We start from the raw sequence: 19640 nt of genomic DNA, 5'->3' as shown, positions 1-19640 counted from the left end.
ACACTGCTGATTCAGTCTTGGTGTTAGCCAAACTGAGGTACATACGGTCCATACCAATTATTATTTATTTTTCTTAATTATGTTTTCAACATGATGAGGGGGGAAGAAATCTCCATCTGTTTTCTGACTGCTCTTATCGCATGGTGTACTTGTACTTACATTTTTATTTCTTAAACAAATGTTTGGGCCTTAAAACAGGTTTTGACCTTTCTTTTGTTATACAATAATATTAACAATAATAATATGTATAGCAACAATAATAAAAATAATGTACTTTTTTTTTTCTTACAAAGGTTTTATTTGAGCGTTTAAACATGAGAAAATGCTAATGGTGAGGTTTACAGCCTTAAAACACACAGTATAATAATTGTAAAAAATAAAGTGCTCATCACGGATTGTCCATAACGAACACGATGTTCAAGTATAAGGGTGTCCACACGTGCACTTGGCACCAGGAAACCCTAGGTCGCAGTTCGATGAGCGACTTTGTGATCGTGTCATCGGCCCTGCAGCCGCATGTCTTAAACACTCGGGTGAAGAGAGGGGCGGAGCTGTCAACTGATCACCACCTGGTGGTGAGTTGGCTCCGATGATGGGGGAAGATGCCGGTCTGACGTTGCAGGCCCCAACGTATTGTTAGGGTCTGACGTTGCAGGCCCAAACGTATTGTTAGGGTCTGACGTTGCAGGCCCAAACGTATTGTGAGGGACCATGTGAGGGACCATGTTCCGCACTTCCATTGCTGAGGCGGCCGACCGGAGCTGTGGCCGTAAGGTGGTCGGTGCCTGTCGTGGCGGCAATCCCCGAACCCGTTGGTGGACACTAACGGTGAGGGATGCCATCAAGCTGAAGGAGTCCTATCGGGCCTTTTTGGCCTGTGGGACTCCTAAGGCAGCTGATGGGTACTGGCTGGTCAAGCGGAATGCAGCTTTGGTGGTCGCTGAAGCAAAAACTTGGGTATGGGAGGAGTGCGGTGAGGCCATGGAAAAAGACTTCCGGACGGCTTCGTGGAAATTCTAGTCCACCATCCGGCGTCTCAGGAGGGGGAAGCCGTGCACCATCAACACTGTGTATAGTGGGGATCTGGCGCTGCTAACCTCGACTCGGGGCGTTGTGAGTCGGTGGGGAGAATACTTCGAAGACCTCCTCAATTCCACCGACACGCCTTCCCATGAGGAAGCAGAGTGTGGGTTCTCTGAGGCGGACTCTCCTATCTCTGGGGTTGAGGTGGTTAAAAACCTCCTCGGTGGCAAGGCCCCGGGGGTGGATGAGATTCGCCCGGAGTTCCTAAAGACTCTGGATGTTGTGGGGCTGTCCTGGTCGACACACTTTTGCAACATCGCATGGACATCGGGGACAGCCCTTTTGGGCTATGCCTGTCCGGGCCACATGGGTGCAGGCCCGGCCACCAGGCGCTCTCCTTCGAGCCCCACCTCCAGGCCTGGCTGCAGAGGTGCGCCCCGGTGACCCGCATCTGGGCAAGGAAAACCTACATCCATTTATTTTATTCGTCATAGGGGGTCTTTTGGCCCTGCTTTGTCTGGTCCCTCACCTAGGACCGGTTTGCCATGGGTGGTGACCCTGCCAGGGGCATAATGCCCTAGACAACTTAGCTCCTAGGACCACTGGGACACACAAACCCTTCCACCACGACAAGGTTGACTGCTCAGGGAATAATAATAATAATAATAATAATGCATTACACTTATAGCGCTTTTCTAGGCACTCAAAGACGTTTTACAATTTCATGCATTTATTCACTCCTCAGTCACACCCTGGTGGTGGTAAGCTATGTGTGTAGCCACAGCGACCCTGGGGCAGTCTGACAGAAGTGTGGCTGCCTTTCTGTGCCGACAGCCCCTGTGACCAACACCAAACATCAAACCACATTCATTCATAGGCAATGTGCGTTAAGTGTCTTGCCCAGGGATACGATGACGACTTGCATTCGGGCGGCGGGGATAATTACCTTACCAACTGCGCCACGCCGCCCACTTGTTAAACACTGGTTGAAACCACCCGGGTTTGTAATAAAAAAATTGGGGGGAAACATTTTCACTCAAGTGTTTATTGTTCAAAGTGACACCTATTTAATTTTGTCTGCCTTGGACATCTAGTTACTCAGATATTCATATTTCAAATGATGTAATTTTTTGTGTGACACCTTGATTTCAATAGGACATTTAGTTTTGAAAATTGACCCAATCCAAGTTCCACAATTGATCATGGATTGAATCTTTGCCCATCAGCAAAGCCCCAAAACTCTGCCTCCCCCTTAACCGTGGAAGTGGGCAAGCTCATGGTGGTGGCACGCTGCGAGTCCCTCAACGGAAGGCCCGCCGCACAGATCCGCTGGGTGACCACCGCCCACGGAAACTCCACCACGTCATCCAAGCTGGGCCAGGACAACACTGTGTCGGTCACCAGCGAGTACCACATGGCTCCCACATCGACAGACAATGGGAAAGACATCAGCTGCGTGGTGTCGCACCGGACGCAGACCACGCCCGAGAGCTTCCAGATGAAACTCAAAGTTCTATGTATGAGTCAGAACTTCATTCATTTGCTCATTTTTGCTTCTTTCAAGCTTGAAATGATTTATGGAATTAATTGTACTGTGCTATTTTCCCTCCTTCCTCTCTGTCATTTATATTGCTCAGACGCCCCCCAGGTGACAATAGTGGGTTACGACAATAATTGGTACGTGGGCCGTACAAATGTGCTGCTCACCTGCCAGGCTGCTGGCAACCCGGTACCGACAACGGTCCTATGGAAGTCGTGAGTACTGGAAATTTTTTTTGAACCCTTTCTATAATTTTTATTCTCCCCATCTCCCATTTGTTCCCTTTCCCCTAACCCTTCCTCTCCAAGCCTGCAATCATGCAGGCGAGCTATAATCAGCACTTTTTTATTATTACCACTGCAGCTCTGTGCTGCGATTATGGAAAATAGCCACTTAATTTCTCATAATGGACTCTGACTTGAGGTTTAACCCTTCTCGAGTGAGAGAAACAATACGACTTCCTCTGTTCCTCGACTCACATTTTTCTTCCATTGCTATAACTGTGCCTGTATTTGAAAAACTAATCATAAGAAAGTGAGGAACTTGGATATGAAAGTGATGAGATCTTGAACTCAGATCCTGGCAATTCTGTTGTATTTTTATATTTGAGTTTGAGGAAAGGAGAAAAATTGCTTTAGTGATAAGACTAGCAGAGTTACATGACAACACGCTGTACATTGTACAAATGAAAAACTGAGTGCTCTCGCTTGTAAGGTGTTCAAATGTAGTGACTATATTCGACTGTTAATTTGTACAGTAATTTTCAGCGAGCCATACGCTATGCAGTACATCTTTGTGTACACATTTAGAAGTATTCTAAATTGCACAAAACATGAGTAAACTAGCGTTAACATGGACAGGAACAACATGGAAGTAAACAAATTTTGGCTGCTGTCTGCAATTTTATCATCACAGTTGCACACGCACCCTGTCCAACGTCAAACTTTCAGTCAAACATGATCAAGTAGATTTAAAAATGAAATTTTATTGAAGAAATTGATTTAGTGGAAATAAAATGACTTGGTAAACAAAAAAAACAAACAAAAAAGCTAAATCGACCATTTCGTTCATGCATGTTCATGCAACATTTCGGGAAGCCCTTGTCCTTGCTTTTGCTGCAGTTTCAATTTAAACCATTGCTAATTCCTAATTACACCAGATCACAATTAGAATTTTAACCTAAAAAATCTATGGGTTAGGCACACCACAGTTTAGGAATCCCTTGTGTATGCTTTTGCTGTAGTTTTGATTTTAGCCAATGTAAAAGGGGAGGTTTGCAGTTTTGCCCATGTCTGCTACGTTGGTCGCATAACTTACACGAAATAGTCTTAAAAAAAATCATGAAATGTTATTGGTTTAAAGTTAAAAATTTTTGGAATGTGCAATCACTTAAAAATCTAAACGACATGATAAATTTACCTGTCAGGCTGAAATGTTGCTAATTCCACAACACTTCTGAATCCTCTCAGCTGCCTGTTGTCCCTCCACCTTTTTTAACGTTGCTAACAGGAGGTGGATATTCTGTTATAGTTTCAGCAAAGCCCAAGGGAACAAGACAGCGTGAGGCTGCAGGAGTATGCCCGCATGGGCAGGGCAAACGATTGACACCTCGTCGATCACGCCTCCTTTTCTTACCGGTTCTTATTGACAAGTTTAACAAATATGACGAGGATTTTATTTTTATTTTATTTTATTTTTTTAAATTTAAAGTCCCCTTTACTAGGGATGCACATACCAGTATCGTGTATAAATTATCTGATACTGTACACAGTGATGCCACATCACTCACCAGCCTGACATACACCTTCCAGGTAGCACACAGAGACAACACTTTTTAGGTGACTGCAAATTATGAAGTGCAAAATGGATGATCAACTGACAGAGGCAATGGTGGCCACTGACCGGCAACCGTCAAACACTGAGTTTTGCGAGTCCTTTGGCTGTTTATATTTTTATTTTACCATGTTAATGTGCTCAGAAGAGCTTTCGTTAATTCTTATGAGTCCCAACTGTGATCTGTGTTGGCTTTAAAGTGACATTTTGCAGTGCAGCCGACATTCATGTTTACATTAGCAGTCATGTAACGGCTGCGTGAACTGCGTTCAGGTACAATTGGTAAATGAAAGTGAATGTGTTTATTTCTTTCTGTACAATATTACAAAACGGATTACTAGGGGAATTAACGTTGGAATTTAAATGCTTTCGGTAACACATACTATACGATCACAGTTGTAACGATAAATTTTTTCGTGTTATAGGATTTATTCTGTTGTTACTCTAAATCAGCGGTCACTAACTGGCGGACCGTAGTGCAACTCTGGACCCAGAAACAGTCCCATATGGACCCACACCATAGCCCAAAGACATACGGGGTGCTTCTATTTCGAGCAGCGCAGCATTACAGGCTTTATGGTAGTGATAAACTACTGACCAATTAAATGTGAGCACAGCCACGCCCTTCAGCCAAACAAATCAGATCTCAAGCGGAAATCACTAATTGCGAGCAGCCCAGACAGATGAGCAGGGGATGCAAATCACACTTTTTTTTTTTTATATATATATTCACTGTAGCTGTGTGTGGGTGCGCTTCTGTGTACTCCATCAATCAGGGCGTATTGTGATGTCAGGCTCACATTGCCAGGTTAGAACCATCAGCTGTCCGATTCATATCCCATTTTTAGACCTGATTACGATATGTGAGGATCTGATTCTGTGTATTTTATTGTTTTCTTGCACATTGCTGTTACCCACATACAAAAAGGGGTGAAAAGAAATTGTGTGACTTGCACCGTGTATTGTATATTAAGCCTAATTCAGCCATTTTCCTCCAGTATGACAGGAGAGATTCCCGACACAGTGCAAATCAAAGATAACCAGCTGAGGGTTCTGAAGGTGGATGAGGCGGTGAACACCACTTTCGTCTGCGAGGTCAAGAACCGCGTCGGGACCGGCAGAGATCAGGTCACGGTCTTGGTCAGAGGTCAGTCAAATTACATGCAAACACACATACCCCACTTAAAGAGAAGTGTATGTAGGCTGGATGATGTTGGGAAAAAAAGAAAAACTAAGTTTTCACTGTGTCGTTTGTCACCAGAGACAATTATTTCAATTGTAGATAATGATGCAAAAGTTGTTGTTTTTATTTATTTATTTATTTATTTATTGCACTCTGTGATGATTCGGAGCAGTTCTTTTCATCATCCTCTATTTGGCAATACTAGCTGGTAGTTTAACACAGTTTCAAGTCAAGGAATCAAATCACACTTTCCACAAATAAAATCACACGGCTTCATCCTGAAAAAACAACAACACTTAATCGGACTTTCATCACACAGGCAACACATTCTTGGTGTCGTCAGCTTTTATGTTTTCCCCTGGGATTGCCACACATATACTTTCTGTAATGTAGTGAAGAGTTAGAAGGCCCAGCTACTCTGTCCATAGTGCGTGTGTGTGTGTGTGTGTGTGTGTGTGTGTGTTGTCACTTCTTCTCCTGTGTCCAACTTTTAATTCCATGATGCTCCCTCCTTGGCGAATGCTCCATCACAGTGTTCTCCCCCGTTGTTTCCACGCCGACTATTCCCCCTTGCCAACACTTTGCCTTTCCGCTATTTTTATTTTTATAATGAGCCAAATTTCACCCCGTGAACACCATGATCCCAAAAAAAAATAATAATAAAAAAAATAGATAGCTGCTCCGTTTATCCTTGGCCATCAGTGATTACAGGAGAGACTTAAGTAAAGCAAATGAGCAGCATTCATTAGTGGCAAGGCTGCAATCGTTGGTAGAGTTTCACTCGGATGGAAAATGACTTTTGCATCAAGTGGGCTTTTATGGTGCCTTGTGTGCGTACCTGCTCCATTAGTCCTTTGATTGTTGAGAATTCCAACTTTTGTGTAGAATTAATTCTTAAAGCAACTGCGGCAAGCTGGAGTGTAGGACTTCGCTAATTCAGTGTCAACAAGTTTGCGGTGTAAAAAAGAAAATGACAGCTCAGGCTTAAATCCACGTCGACCTTCTCCAGGCAGCGTTATTCTTCCCAGTAGAACACTGGCATACAAGTAGGAGTTCAGAGCATTTCCAGAGAGATTCTACTAGGAATTGATAAGAATTTAGTGATTCTGATTCCATTATCCAAACTGCGATTCGATTGACAATTTATTACTATTTCCTTATCGATTCTCATTGGGTGAGGGACTGAAATAATACAAGTGGATTTGTTTGCTTTAACTCTTTAATATCTTCAACTTGGTGCAGAAGTAACCGAATACCCAGTATAACAATCTAATGTATCCTTGGGGTTGTTATTAATAAATAATAATAATAATTTGCACATTTTGTCCAGAAACCAAAAAGCTTAAGCAGTTTTTTGCATAGTTTACAAGAGTGGTCCAGAGAAAATGAAGTATTTGGGTTTTTAAACCGAACTGATAAGACTTTAAACATTGAGACCAGTTAAAGAAGAGCTTCTAACTTTCTGCACTCCTGCCAGGATATCAGCGCTCTTTTAATCCACCTAGTATATATACTGTAAATTTTTTGTTGTTCCCAATATATGACACTCTGGCTACAAACATTTGGGAATATTTACAGTGCTCCTTTTGCAGTCAACTTGATCCAAAACTAATTCAGCTATAAAACAAGGAATTGTTATGTAAAAATTAACATTTGACCTGTTTTTGCAAAATACCTTCTGGATGACTATAGAAACCCACTTTTTTTTTTTAAACTGCCACCTCCATAGAGAATTGGGGGCCCAACCTCGGTCGAAGCTCTTTATTTATTTATTTATTTTATTTATTTATTTTTTTTCCCCCCCTTCCTTTTTCATCTTCCATCTCCCTGCGCTCCCGATCAGAGTGCAACTTATTTGTTTTCTAGGAGGACTCAATAAACAGAATCGTCAGGCAAGCAAACAAACAAATCAAATGACTATTTACCAGTTCTCAAAGAAAAAATGTCTGTCGGATGCCTACTTGGAAGCAGGAATGTATTGTAGTAGGCAAAGAGAGACCCCACTTAACAGGAAGTTATTTTTTGCTGACATGGGGGGGAGATGCCAGTGGTGGCGGTGTTGGGGGGTGCTTATCCCTCTAATATTGGATCCATGTTCTTCTTTGGTGGCAAGAGTCATCCTTGTTCCTGCATGTTGCACTCCTTATTAGTCCTTTCCCTGTCTTTCTTCCATTCCCTGGGCTCCCCATATGGTGCCACAGCATGCGTCACTCCTCCTGTGGGACCCTTCTGTTCTGGCTGGGGAGCCAAGTGTGGGCGTCCCGTGTCGCACAAGTGATCACACCGCCTCCCCGCCGTGGTTTTACAGGCGAGCAGTATAGCCGGGGTGTAAATAAAGTAAAAGTACAGGCAGGCAGGCAAGGAGGAAGATTGAGGCTTTTTATGGGCTAAGAAGTCACAGAGTGTGCAGCAGGATGAATCGGTGCCAGCGTGCAATCCACCGAAAGCACGATGGGATGCAGAGAGAGAGAGAGAGAGAGAGAGAGAGAGAGAGAGAGGATGCTGAAGGCATTTAAAACTCCCATGGGAGTCTGGTGCCACTGCATCCTATCTGCAGAGCTATTGGCCTGCACTATCTGTGGCTATATAGCGTGTGTCTGTCTTGTCTCGAAGCCTTTCAGAGCGGATCAGTCACCCTTTGCTGCTTGAGCTGCTCGCTGCTTCTCTTGGCATTTCACCATCCGCTCCCCTTGCTCTTTTTTATATACACTGTATTTTTTAGTCTTTATTTTTATTTATTGTATGAATGTGTTATGTACTGTAGAATTTCTGCTGCCTGTGTAATTTTTGCTGCCTCTTGGCTTTTGAAAAATAGATTTTATCTCTCAGTAAGCTTTTGCCTGGTTAAATAAAGGATAAATAAAATAAAATGTAAAACAACCAATAAAAATGTGTGATAGTTTGAACTAGAGAATGATGTGTGGGATGATTCCAGATGGATTGGTAACCTCTGGATACTAACAAGGAAGTATGTAGACCAACAGGGCTAAGAGGGGCCAACTGGCGTGAAACAGCCTGCACCTGCTACATAGCAGGTCCTCCATTCCCCCAACCTTACTTTACGCCCCACAGGTGCATGACATACGCACATAAGCTTACACACCATTGTGGTTGTGTGGGCATTTGCCTCTGTGTCCTACTCCTTGTCCCGAACACCCGCAGTCAGGTTCACACAGAAATATCCATCCCACCTTGTCTCACTAGTTTGCTGACGTTTGCTCTCTTTCATTGCGTCCTCTTATCTTTAGCGGGTTGTCTTTCAGCCTCTGCGAGTCTCCTTCTGATCTCCCCCACAGCTCAGAGAAGAGACTTCTGCACCCCCAGCCTTCTCTCTCCTTCTCACTGCTACCCCCCAACCCCCGCCCTCCCCCTTACATACCAGTATAGCTCTTCCTTAATCAGAGTTTAGTAGTCTCCATCCCTTCATCCACCCCTCTGCTGTGCACGTCCCCGGAGGGTGCTTGTGTGCCTCCATCCGTCCTCCGTCTTAGTCCGGACAATAGTGACTCAAAAAAGTTAAAATGACCTCGTCCGAATCTGCACACATGGTCTGAGGGGCTTTGAGCTCTGCTGGAAATAGACATCCTCGATGCTTGCGACTCCTCTGAGAAGACAGTGCAAGGGCAAAAGGGAGCCAGAGCATCTTCGTCCTCCGGGTGGGTTCTGGTCTCTATGAATTGGTGCGTCTCTGGCCATGCGAGAGTTAGCCAGAGAACAGGTCCGGTGGAGCAAAGTCTGCCCGCAGAATCAAACTGGCCTGCTGCCCACCGCTTATTAGCACACATGCACACGCACCCCTCGTTCGATATCTTAACATGCTTGACAGTGAATGCTTCCCAGCTATGCCGGAGGTGTAGCCCGGCACTGTGGTGTACGTCTTTTTTTGGAAAGCTGCAGCCGAGTTTACTTCCACTCCATCTCTCTAATTACTTTCGGTCACTTGGAGCTTATGATCACACTGGACAAGGCTTCAAAAGATGTATGCTGCTTTTTGGCTTTCTCAGTTTACTATTTATATATACTGTTGCAAGAAAAAGTATTCGAATTGTTGGGATTTTTTTATAAATTAGTCATACAATGTGATCTGATCTTTATCCAAGCCTCAACAATAGACATAAAAACTTAGCTTACACTAACACTACACAAGCAATCATGTTTTCATGTTTTTATTGGCCACTTCATGTAACATTCTCACTGCAAGGTGGAACAATTATGTGAACCCCTGGGCTTGAAGTCAGCCAACCAAGGGTCCAATCAATATAAAGTCCTTATAAAATGAAAGTAAATGTCTTTTAAATATGGCACAATTGCCGGGGTCCAAGTGTGTCACTGGTTCCTCTTTTAGCCACACCCTAATAAATGAAAAAAATTGAAATGCTGAAAAAGTTTAACATCCCCAAAATTCTAAGTTCTCAGTCTTTGCACACGTTTTCAGCAATTATCTTCAAACATGTATAGTGTATTTAGTAAGGTTGGGAATGATAAACTGATGCGACCGGATATTCGTACGTACAGGCGAGAGATACGAATGTATTGGTAGCAGAACAGACCAGTGATTTCCAACCTTCATGGAGCCAAGGCACATATTTTACAATTGTAAAATCTCACGGCACACCAACAAACAAAAATGTCACAAAAGGTGGATACATTAATTACTGTATGTACTTCCTGCCATCTAACAGAAGAGCATTTATTTGTTCTGTCTGTCACTTTGCCTCACTGGCATAAATAGATGAATAAAGATACATTATTTCTTGGAAATAATTTTTGGAGCAAGTAAGTAAAATTTATATAATATTTCCCACGGCACACCTGAAGAGCACTCACGGCACACGAATGGATATATTTATGTTTACAACCAAACACACCAGTGGTGGGTACTAGCGACCCTACTAGTTTAACTACATTTCTCCTATAGCGTCACTATTTCAACATCTAATAGCTTGTCAGTAGTTAAGCTGCTTTCATGGTCACAGCGATAGCAAAGTAGCATTCCCCCAGGGGTTATAAACATTGAATGCAACATCACGTTATGTATATTATCGCAAGTCTGCCGTCGACAGTGGGGCCGGTGGCGAAACATGTGGACTATATGGCAAAGGTAGGTACATCTTGGTAATTCCCATGAGCTATAACTCAGCAAAGTAATACTTCTTCTCGAGTCCTCGCGGTCCACTTATACGTTCATGTTGGTACTGTGCGACCCTAAAAAGAAACTTCCTAGAGGACACATAGCCAGGTGTATCCCAGAGCTGAACTGAGCTCGTCATCACGACTTAAAAGTTCCAAAAGTCAGTCAGCACTCAGGAAGCAGCAAAAAAAAAAATAAAAATTCAGTACGTGTGCAGGGGCAGTCCTAGCTAGAATGGCACAGTGTCCGAGACCCCCCATGGCTCTTTAAATATTGTCTGTGCAGAGTTTATGAAGAGAAAATCTTCCAAATTAATTGTTGAATTGTTATGGTCTATTTAAATAATTAATACTTTAAAGGATATATGTATATTTTTTACAGTGCCATAAAGCAACAATGCTCAGGGTTAAGTGCTCTTTTACATGTTTACAAATAGGGTTAGACAAATGTCATTTTATAGAATTGGGTTGAGTCAAGTCAAGGTTCTTTATGATTAGCACATGTGCAAATGTTAATCACATTATTTCTGTACCAAATCGAATAGAGAATCGTATCGTTCCCATACTGAATCGAATCGTTCCGCTCATAAAGATAGTTTTTAAATCAAATCGCTACTTGTGTATCTAGATATGTATCGAATCGGCCTCATGCCAGAGATTCCCAACCGTAGTATTTAGAAACAAATCTCTGAATTTACTTTACAGGGTCTATAATGAAATTGGCTGTGTTGGTTTAAGCCTCCCTACCCTATTAAAAACACACCAGTTTTGAGTTTTCCATTCTCAAGAAGCATGGCTGATGTGAACCGTGCCTCGTGCATTAGAGCTCTTAGAAGACCTAACATTAAGAATCATCAACTTGCATGAAGCTAGAAAGGGTTACAAAAATATCTCTAAAAGCCTTGATGTTCATCAGTCCAGAAAGTTCAGCAGTCTTGCTACGCTCCCGAGGAATGGCCATCTGGACTGGAAAGATGACATACTATGTTCACAAACAACATGGAAACATAATTGTGTGGTGTTATTCTAAGAAAATATTGTTCTTAATACTATTGTTGTGACTTAAATTAAGATCAGATCATGTTTTATGACCAAGTTAAGCAGAAATCCACGATGCCAAAGGGTTCACATACTTTTTCTTGCTACTATATGTATGCGTTTTCTCTCCATCCCATCTCCTCATTAACACTGCATACATATAGGGCCGTTTCTTCTGGTTCACGCAAGAGGCCTGTGTTTCGAGGATGTCCTCTCTTCCTAACCCACTTATTTTAATTCCATCGCCGCCTTGTTAGAATGTGTCCACAGAGGGCCTGCATGGGGACCCCCTGACGACTCCATTACATCACGCTGTTAAATCTTTAAAGTGTTGTCTCAAAAAGACATCCACGAAAGGATTTGCAACAAGACTTTAGAGAGAGAGAGAGAGAGAGAGAGAGAGAGAGATAGACATAGCACTGACAGGAGCGACACCCTGAAAACTTGAAATGAAGCCAGACCTCCATGGAGTCAGAACACTGCAGTTATGTTTTGGCATTGAAAATTTGCCATTGTAGAATATATTCACTTGAAACAAATATCAACACTGAAAAAGATTGGATTTAAAAAATAAATCTGTCGGTTAATTTTTCAATTAATCGATGAATTGTAAAAACAAAATAATAATTTCCATCCCTTTATTCAAATATTATTTCAAATTGACAGTGCAGAAATATACAAATATAAAATTATGATTTAGTTACTGGTTTGGCCCCTAACATGTCAGAAAACTGGCAAAAATGTGGATTATTGTTTTCCAAAGTAAAAGCAGATAATTGCAAATGTCTTTTTTTGATTAAACAGTCAGTCTGCTTTCATTGAGGACTACAAAAATCTGAGAATATTTATTGTTGAAAGGCAGAAATTACGAGAATTTGGACAATTTTAAGTTAACGATAAAGTGATTATCAAAATAGGTGTCGATTAATTAAACAATCGATTAACTGACAATTAATTATTGCAGTTCTAGTATCCTTTGCAAAGTATTTTTGGTGTCCTTTGTAAAGTATTGTATCAATGATATTGTATTGTGAGGGACTGCTCTATACTTTGGTGCATGGGCTAATGGCCATATTCCAAAATCTGTAAAAAGATGCCAAAATAATTGAAACAGCATAAACATTTACGTGAAGTTGTGCTTTATATCCTGTGTTAGCCTGTGAACACTTCCATTGATGTGAGAAAATTAACCCTTCTATGTAATTTCTTTTACTCTGTGTACCAAAATTTCAAGGGCTCTTGCCACCTATCGTAAAGTTTCATGGGAATTAGTGGTGGAGTTTTCATAGACTACTAACTAACTAATTAACAAACACAAGCCAACTAATGGAATTTAGCGAGGATTGGTGTTTGACTTGGATTACTTCCCAATTGATGCGAGTGCAGTATCTGGTTGCAGAGCGATTACTGTCACGTTTCATGTCGCAGCACTCCTCGGAACCTGAGGTGATAATGCATTTCTTGTGTTCTTTTCTGGAGCAGACCCTGAGGGGCTAACCGTCGCTTTCGTGTGTGTGAATCGCAAGGTTTAGCGCTGCCCAGGAAGAATAATAATATATATAGATATGTGTGTGTGTGTGTGTATATGTATATATATATATATATATATATATAGATAGAGAGAGAGAGAGAGAGAGAGAGAGAGAGAGAGAGAGAGAGACTATAGATATATCTATATATATAGATAAATATCTATATATAGATAGATATATATATATATATACACACATATACATACAAGATTACCTTACTAAGTCACCTAGCTAATCTTATATTCTTATATTTATAGGGTGTAATAATTGTGAAACTACCATTAAAGATTGAATAACAGAAAGCATAGCTATATTTTAATATTTTTATGTAAAAAGCCACATATAACGTTACCCTCTGTAGCATTAGCGGAACAAACTAGCCACGTAGATGTTATATTATAGGTTGAACGCATTGTTAACCAACCTCCATTAACAAGCATGACTGAAAGCAGTTTTAAAATTGTATATTTATTTAGCCTTATTGATCTAAAAAAAAAAAAAAGCTACAAGTAGCATTACCTTTACTAGCCATGTTATGATATTATGTTTATAGGGTGAATTGTTAAATATCCATAATTAACAATGGACAGATAATATGCTCACAAGTATAAATATTTTATTATTAGTCACACTTATCGAGCTAACAAGTAATGTAAGATTATGTAACAGGTGCTTGCTAACCCTTGTTGGATTGGTCTACTATTAACCTAATGTTCAGCCAGTTGTAGTTAAGAACTCGCTACCTATGTAATCCTGTTGTAACCTTTTTGGTAATGTTGCCGTAAATATGACCCATTTACAGTCAGTGGAGAACTGATTCAAAATGCATCTTTGTGATTAATTTCATTGCTTTTTTCTTCAATGATTACATTTTTTATTGGACTATAACCCATTTTGTTTGTAGGACATGTTTAATCCGCTGCTTCACAGTGGTGGAATTCCAGACAGGCCAGGGTCAGCGTTAGCCCCCACTGATAACCGCGAGTGGACAATGGTCGGAGGGTTGCATGTTGGGCATCTGGCTGGCTTACTAAAAAGCACAGAGTCCTGAACCCTTGGCACACGAAAGTCTGCGCCTGTGCCAAACCATCTCCCTTCTCGCTTCTGTGCTGTGCTGTGATTCCGGTGGCTTTACTAGCTTTCTAGCACTCTGTAGTAAATCTCCTCCTTTATAGTACCAATTGAAACGCGTCTGTGGTGCCAGATACTGCTAAACACAGAGCAGCGGCTCCTCGCTCGGATCTCCTGACCTAAATCATCCAACATGCTTACGGGGAGCTGAAGATTACAACGCAGCTCCACTGTTGACTTTTCCAATGACAAAAGTGCTACTGGGTACAGGAAACAGTATTTGGTCAGTAGGGTTCAAAGAGCATGCCGAGATGATACCTTTCAGTCGCTCATTTGTCAAGGTGATTTGTCAATGTTCCATCATTATACCCCACAGTCTCCACTTTGATGCAGCGTTTTCTTGCGGCCCCAATCTCCTCTCAGATATGTCTCCTAACTGTATATAGAGTAGCAAAAGCCCTTATTCTGCAGTATTTGGTCACATATATCTGACTGTCTTCAATAAAACGTGCACTTTGTTGGTACTTCATCTTAGAGACTGCTTTCATGCTCCTCCTCATGCTCAGTGCTCCTGCTTTAGTAAGCAAAAAGCTCAAATGAGATCATCTGATAATGCTTCTCTGTGTGTGTGTGTGTGAACAGTTGAATTGATACGAACTGAGATAGTGATCCCCACTATTCGCTGGGTATTGGGATCGAATAGTGAAAATCGAAAAAAGGGATCGTCACCTAACTAATATAGATGTCACAAGATGGTGGGAAAGCCTACTTTTCTATCAGACAGTGCTACGGCTTACTAACAAAGCTCCTTCAACCACTCAAATAGTTCCTTTGCACAAAGATGCCACAAGATGGCGCCAAAATAATACTTTTATATTTGACAGGGCTTTGGTCTAGGCACAAAAATAGTGAATTGGTGGGGTTTTCAGTGAAAAAGGGAGGATAAGTTCCCAAAATATGCGGGGATCACTTTTTTTGCTTTTTCTCTGCTGGGGGGAAAGGGAGGAGTCTTTAATAGGGATAGGCAAGTACCAATATCGGGTATCGGTATCGAGCCGATACCTTATTTCAAGGTATCATGTACTTGTGACGATACCAGCCCACCAGTACTTAAGGCAAAAAATCTGACATTAAGTCCTGCTCACCAGTAGTTGGCACTACACTCCAGCAGTTTGACACAGTGAATCATCATGTGCATCAGAAAGAGGGGTCTTTAACAATTATCTGTAATTGTTAATTGAAATATTCTGTATCAAAAGTACTCATGGTATCTGTACTTTTTATCAGTGAGTTCTCTAGTGTAAATACTCTTACTCGTACCTGTGCAGGGGGAAAAAAGTGTTATCTGAACATCACTCGTCTTTAATAGTATCTGGTCACACCATATGAAGATGGAAGTGGATGACACGCCTGGCGATGACCTACGGCTCGCCCTCTGTTAGAAAGAAGGTCACTATTTGAGTAAATATGGTAGTATAATGGCTTCGGTTTTGTATAGCGATAAAACAATTCAAGTTCACACTGAGGCTGACTCTTGTGTTTAGTCTTTTAGCTGTCAAACTATCTTTTTCAAAAAATATTGCGTCGCACATGAGAGAGGAAAATGTGAGTTGAGAGAGCGAGCGTACTATATGACTGACGAGTCATACGAGAGCTCTGATTTAGACGACGGCATTTCTTCTCTGCAGTGTCCGCGCGCTGGAAGAAATACGGCGGAGTGAATGTCAGCCTGTTGGGACTCCAAACAAGTCCAAATAGAATTTAAGAGGCTTCTCTTTTCGTGATACTACCAATCAAGTGGGTGCTTGTGTTGGGAGGGGAGAGAGTAGAGAGAAGTGAGATGGGCTGCTGATGGTGGTGGTGGAGAGGCGATCTATGCCGTGCTTTTCCTTCATGCCTTTCAGGAGGGGCTGTCATGCCGCTGCATCGCTTTGTCACTCACTCACCCTCTTCCTTCACCTCCTCCTCTTCTTCATCCAATTCCCACCCTCCACTGCTCCATTCATCATTATCAACTCCCGCATGGCATCCAACTGTTCCGCCGCGCACACACACACAAACACACACCAGTCCCCGCTCATTCTCCGAAGAGTGTGCGTGGCTTGCGACAAGCACCCCCCTCGTTTCGCTCTCCTCCACCGCAACCGCTTAAGCTTTGTGATTTGCGGCGAGCTGCAGCAGCCTTGGACGGAAGCTTAGTGGTTGAAGGGCAAAGTGTCTGAGACCTTTTTGTGGGATGGTGGTAGGAATGGGGATGAGCAATTGTGAGGACGCAGGGGAAATGTCAGCGTATCGGGAGGCTACCTGGACACGTGCCACTTCACCTGAGTAGGCTGACTACGTTCTCTCGCTTGAAGACACACATAATACTCACTTTTCCTCCATCTGAGTAGCTGTCTGACCTATTTGAGCCCATGCAGATGTTAATATACAGTAGTTGAGTCTTATTTGGCTTGTACTTGGAGTACTGTGCGAACGTCAACATTTTTTACATTCTATTCCAAAATAATCATCAAAGCTCCCAACACCCAAGCTAACTGGTCAGTGCTAGGCTGCCAATATGTACCGTAACCAGCTCAAATGATAAACACCTTGCCAGTCACGCCTTCTGTCTCTGATAGGTTGATCTGACTCTGGCGTAGTGGTTTCTTAAAAAAAACAAAAAAAACCCTGCAACCATTGCCTTGAAGACTAAATACAATGGCTCCCTCACACAGAGGCCTCCTCCAAGTAGTGATTATTACTTCAGCTCATAAATGCTGTCGTTCATCCATGGACATTCAGCGTTAACCACTGATCCCATTTGAACTCAGTTGCTAACCAAAGCAAGCAGCACCCACTAAGTTACATAAACGTTATATTACATGTCTTACATTGTGTGGACACAGCATTTCCAGTTAACATTGAGTGATAGCTTCACAATGTTGAGGCCCCCCATTGGCCACCATGAGGAAATGCGGTAGATTGCTACTCTATTCAAGTGAACACTTTTTTTTCCCTTTGATTTGGAAAAAGATTTAATGGAAAAACAGAATAATTGTTTAAGGGCAAAATCCTGTGTTCTCTAGGTATGTTGAATGTTTTAGGGACACACAATCTCATAGGTACTACACTGACACACTGAGTTTTACACCAGCAATAGATCACCCAACTCGTTCCTTCTTCTCTGGTCCTCTTTCTTTCCTGCTTTCTCTTTTGGTGTCTGGTGACTTTCCTTTCTTGGCACAATTCACACACTTCTTCTCCCGCCCTTCCTCCTCTCCCTCTTACAGAGCCTTCAGTGAACCCATCCAATGCCGGCGTGGTGGCGGGGGCTGTGATCGGCTCCCTGCTGGCCCTGCTTTTGGTCGCCGCCCTGGTCGCCGTGCTGGTCACTCGTAGCCGCCGTCAGCAGCAGGGCTACCGTGCCAATGGGGGCAGCGACATGAAGTCGCGCATATTCGGCGGAGGCAAGAAAGCCAGCAAGAACGGCACGGGTGGCGTCGGTAGCGCCATGGGCAACAACAACGGCCCCATCTACGTGTATGATGATGGCTCGTCCCACCAGGGGGAGAAAAACAACCACGGGCCCCTCACCATCGGGGGGCGGCCCGAGGTGGTCGCCGGCACGCCCACCGCCCAGGACATCCTACTCAGCAGTGAGCTGGACGATGCCGAGAGGAGGAAGTTCGACGAACTGGAGGAAGAGGAGCGGTACGACCACTTCTCTGGTGGCGCCCCTATCCTGCAGCTGCGCCAGCCCAACGAGCAGGGCGATATGATCGGAGACTACCTGGACGACGACATGGAATCCCAGCGGGATGGCTCCGTCATATCTCGGACTGCTGTTTACGTCTAAAGCAAGAAGGAAGGAGGAATCATCGAGGAGGAGACCCAGAGATTTTTGTGCCTCGGTCAGATAGAGAAGATAGAATGAAACCACTTTTATTTAAAAAAAATAAAATCAAACATTATTTTCCATATATGCCATTATTAAACACAGTGTAGCCCCATTACTGACTGGATGAGGACGTTGTAGGAATCTTGAGTGGAGTATTTCTGTATTTCTGTTTGTTTCGCGGTCTATCAAGGACGCTGACAAAATGGTAGAGATGGAATCATGTTGTGGCCAAACGGCACTGCAGCGAGAGAGGATTACCTCTTAAGTGCTCCATAATGCATCGCACTTGTCACACTTTTCGCCCACCGTTCTCAGAGCTCCCGCGGAGAACCGTGTTTTTTTTTGTTTTTTTTGCTGTTGGTAGTCCATCATGCTATGACGAGCACCGGGTGGGTTAGTCACTCGTGATGCAGTTTGAAGGTGTGAAACCGTCAAGTCATTGCGAGAGGATTTGTTTGCTGACATGTATTGTCTTTGTTTTTGTTTTTTTTACCCTGACTTTCCCGTCAAACTCCTAAATCACTACCTCCTAGTCTGCAGCCGTCAGGTTGATTGATTTTAATTGAAAGTAGGGCTGTAGCTAAGGCAGAATTTTTTTTTTCTGAGGTCCAATGGAATAACTAGAGAGGGTTGTCTCCTTTGAGTCTGTGGAAATTCATTTTATTTTTTTTTATTTTATTTTTTTTTAAGTAAAGTTACTTTGAACAAATCTACTAAAGGGGGTGCTCGGTTTATGGTTTCGAGTTTACGAACGGCACGTAACAAACTAGCATCACTTAATTTTACGCAAGAAGCTGTATTTACTATCTTTCATTGGTTTGTATAATATTTATAGCCTAGACGTGTCCATCCATTTTCTATAGCGCTTGTCCTCATTTGTGTCGTAGGTGTGCAATAGCCTATCACAGGTGACTTTGGGTGAGAGACAGACTACACCCTGGCCAGCCAAACGCAGGGCCTAAATGTGTTTTTATACAAATATTTACTGTAATTATGACTTTACTACTGTGTGAGCCTAGGTTAGTAATAGATTATGGAGCCTTATGAATGATTTTGCTATGCTAAGAAACTGTTATTCAATTACAGTTCTAAACGTAGTACTTTGACTGACAGTCTTGTAAGCGTTCACCACGACAACGTAACAAAATTCTGCCAAACAAGTGTGGCGTTGACATAAGTATACATGCATACAAGTATAAGTCCGGAATACATCATACAAACTAAAGCGTAGATTTCAACAATAATGCTAACAAATGTTACTTTACCACTTCAAAATGTCCAAATTTTTGTGTTCATGAAACATATGTAGACATGTGGCCTGCACTTCTCAGACAGTCAAATAACTACGACAGTCAATAAATAAGTGTTTACCATTAAAGGATGGCTTGATGGCCAGGAGCCTATATGTAG

The 19640-nt window shown here is 42.5% G+C and overlaps 1 protein-coding gene across 2 annotated transcripts in view; it reads left to right on the top strand.

Moving 5' to 3' along the window:
* The window catches only part of si:ch73-22o12.1 (nectin-2), a 151981-nt gene that overhangs the window by 75485 nt on the left and 56856 nt on the right, over positions 1 to 19640 (top strand). The window contains exons 4-7 of one of the 2 annotated variants that reach the window (XM_061675634.1): positions 2250 to 2540; positions 2661 to 2778; positions 5395 to 5543; positions 17623 to 18582. In XM_061675634.1, the coding sequence (XP_061531618.1) occupies positions 2250 to 2540; positions 2661 to 2778; positions 5395 to 5543; positions 17623 to 18188 (1124 nt within the window). In that variant the 3' untranslated portion in view covers positions 18189 to 18582. Of the gene's footprint in view, positions 1 to 2249; positions 2541 to 2660; positions 2779 to 5394; positions 5544 to 17622; positions 18583 to 19640 lie in introns of those variants that run through there. The other variant, XM_061675635.1, reaches the window with a different exon arrangement.

This window comes from Phycodurus eques, chromosome 4 (genome assembly GCF_024500275.1).
Source record: "Phycodurus eques isolate BA_2022a chromosome 4, UOR_Pequ_1.1, whole genome shotgun sequence".
Lineage (NCBI taxonomy): Eukaryota > Metazoa > Chordata > Actinopteri > Syngnathiformes > Syngnathidae > Phycodurus > Phycodurus eques.
The sequence above is the reverse complement of the archived record's forward strand: the minus strand, read 5'-3'. Positions and strand labels throughout refer to the sequence as shown.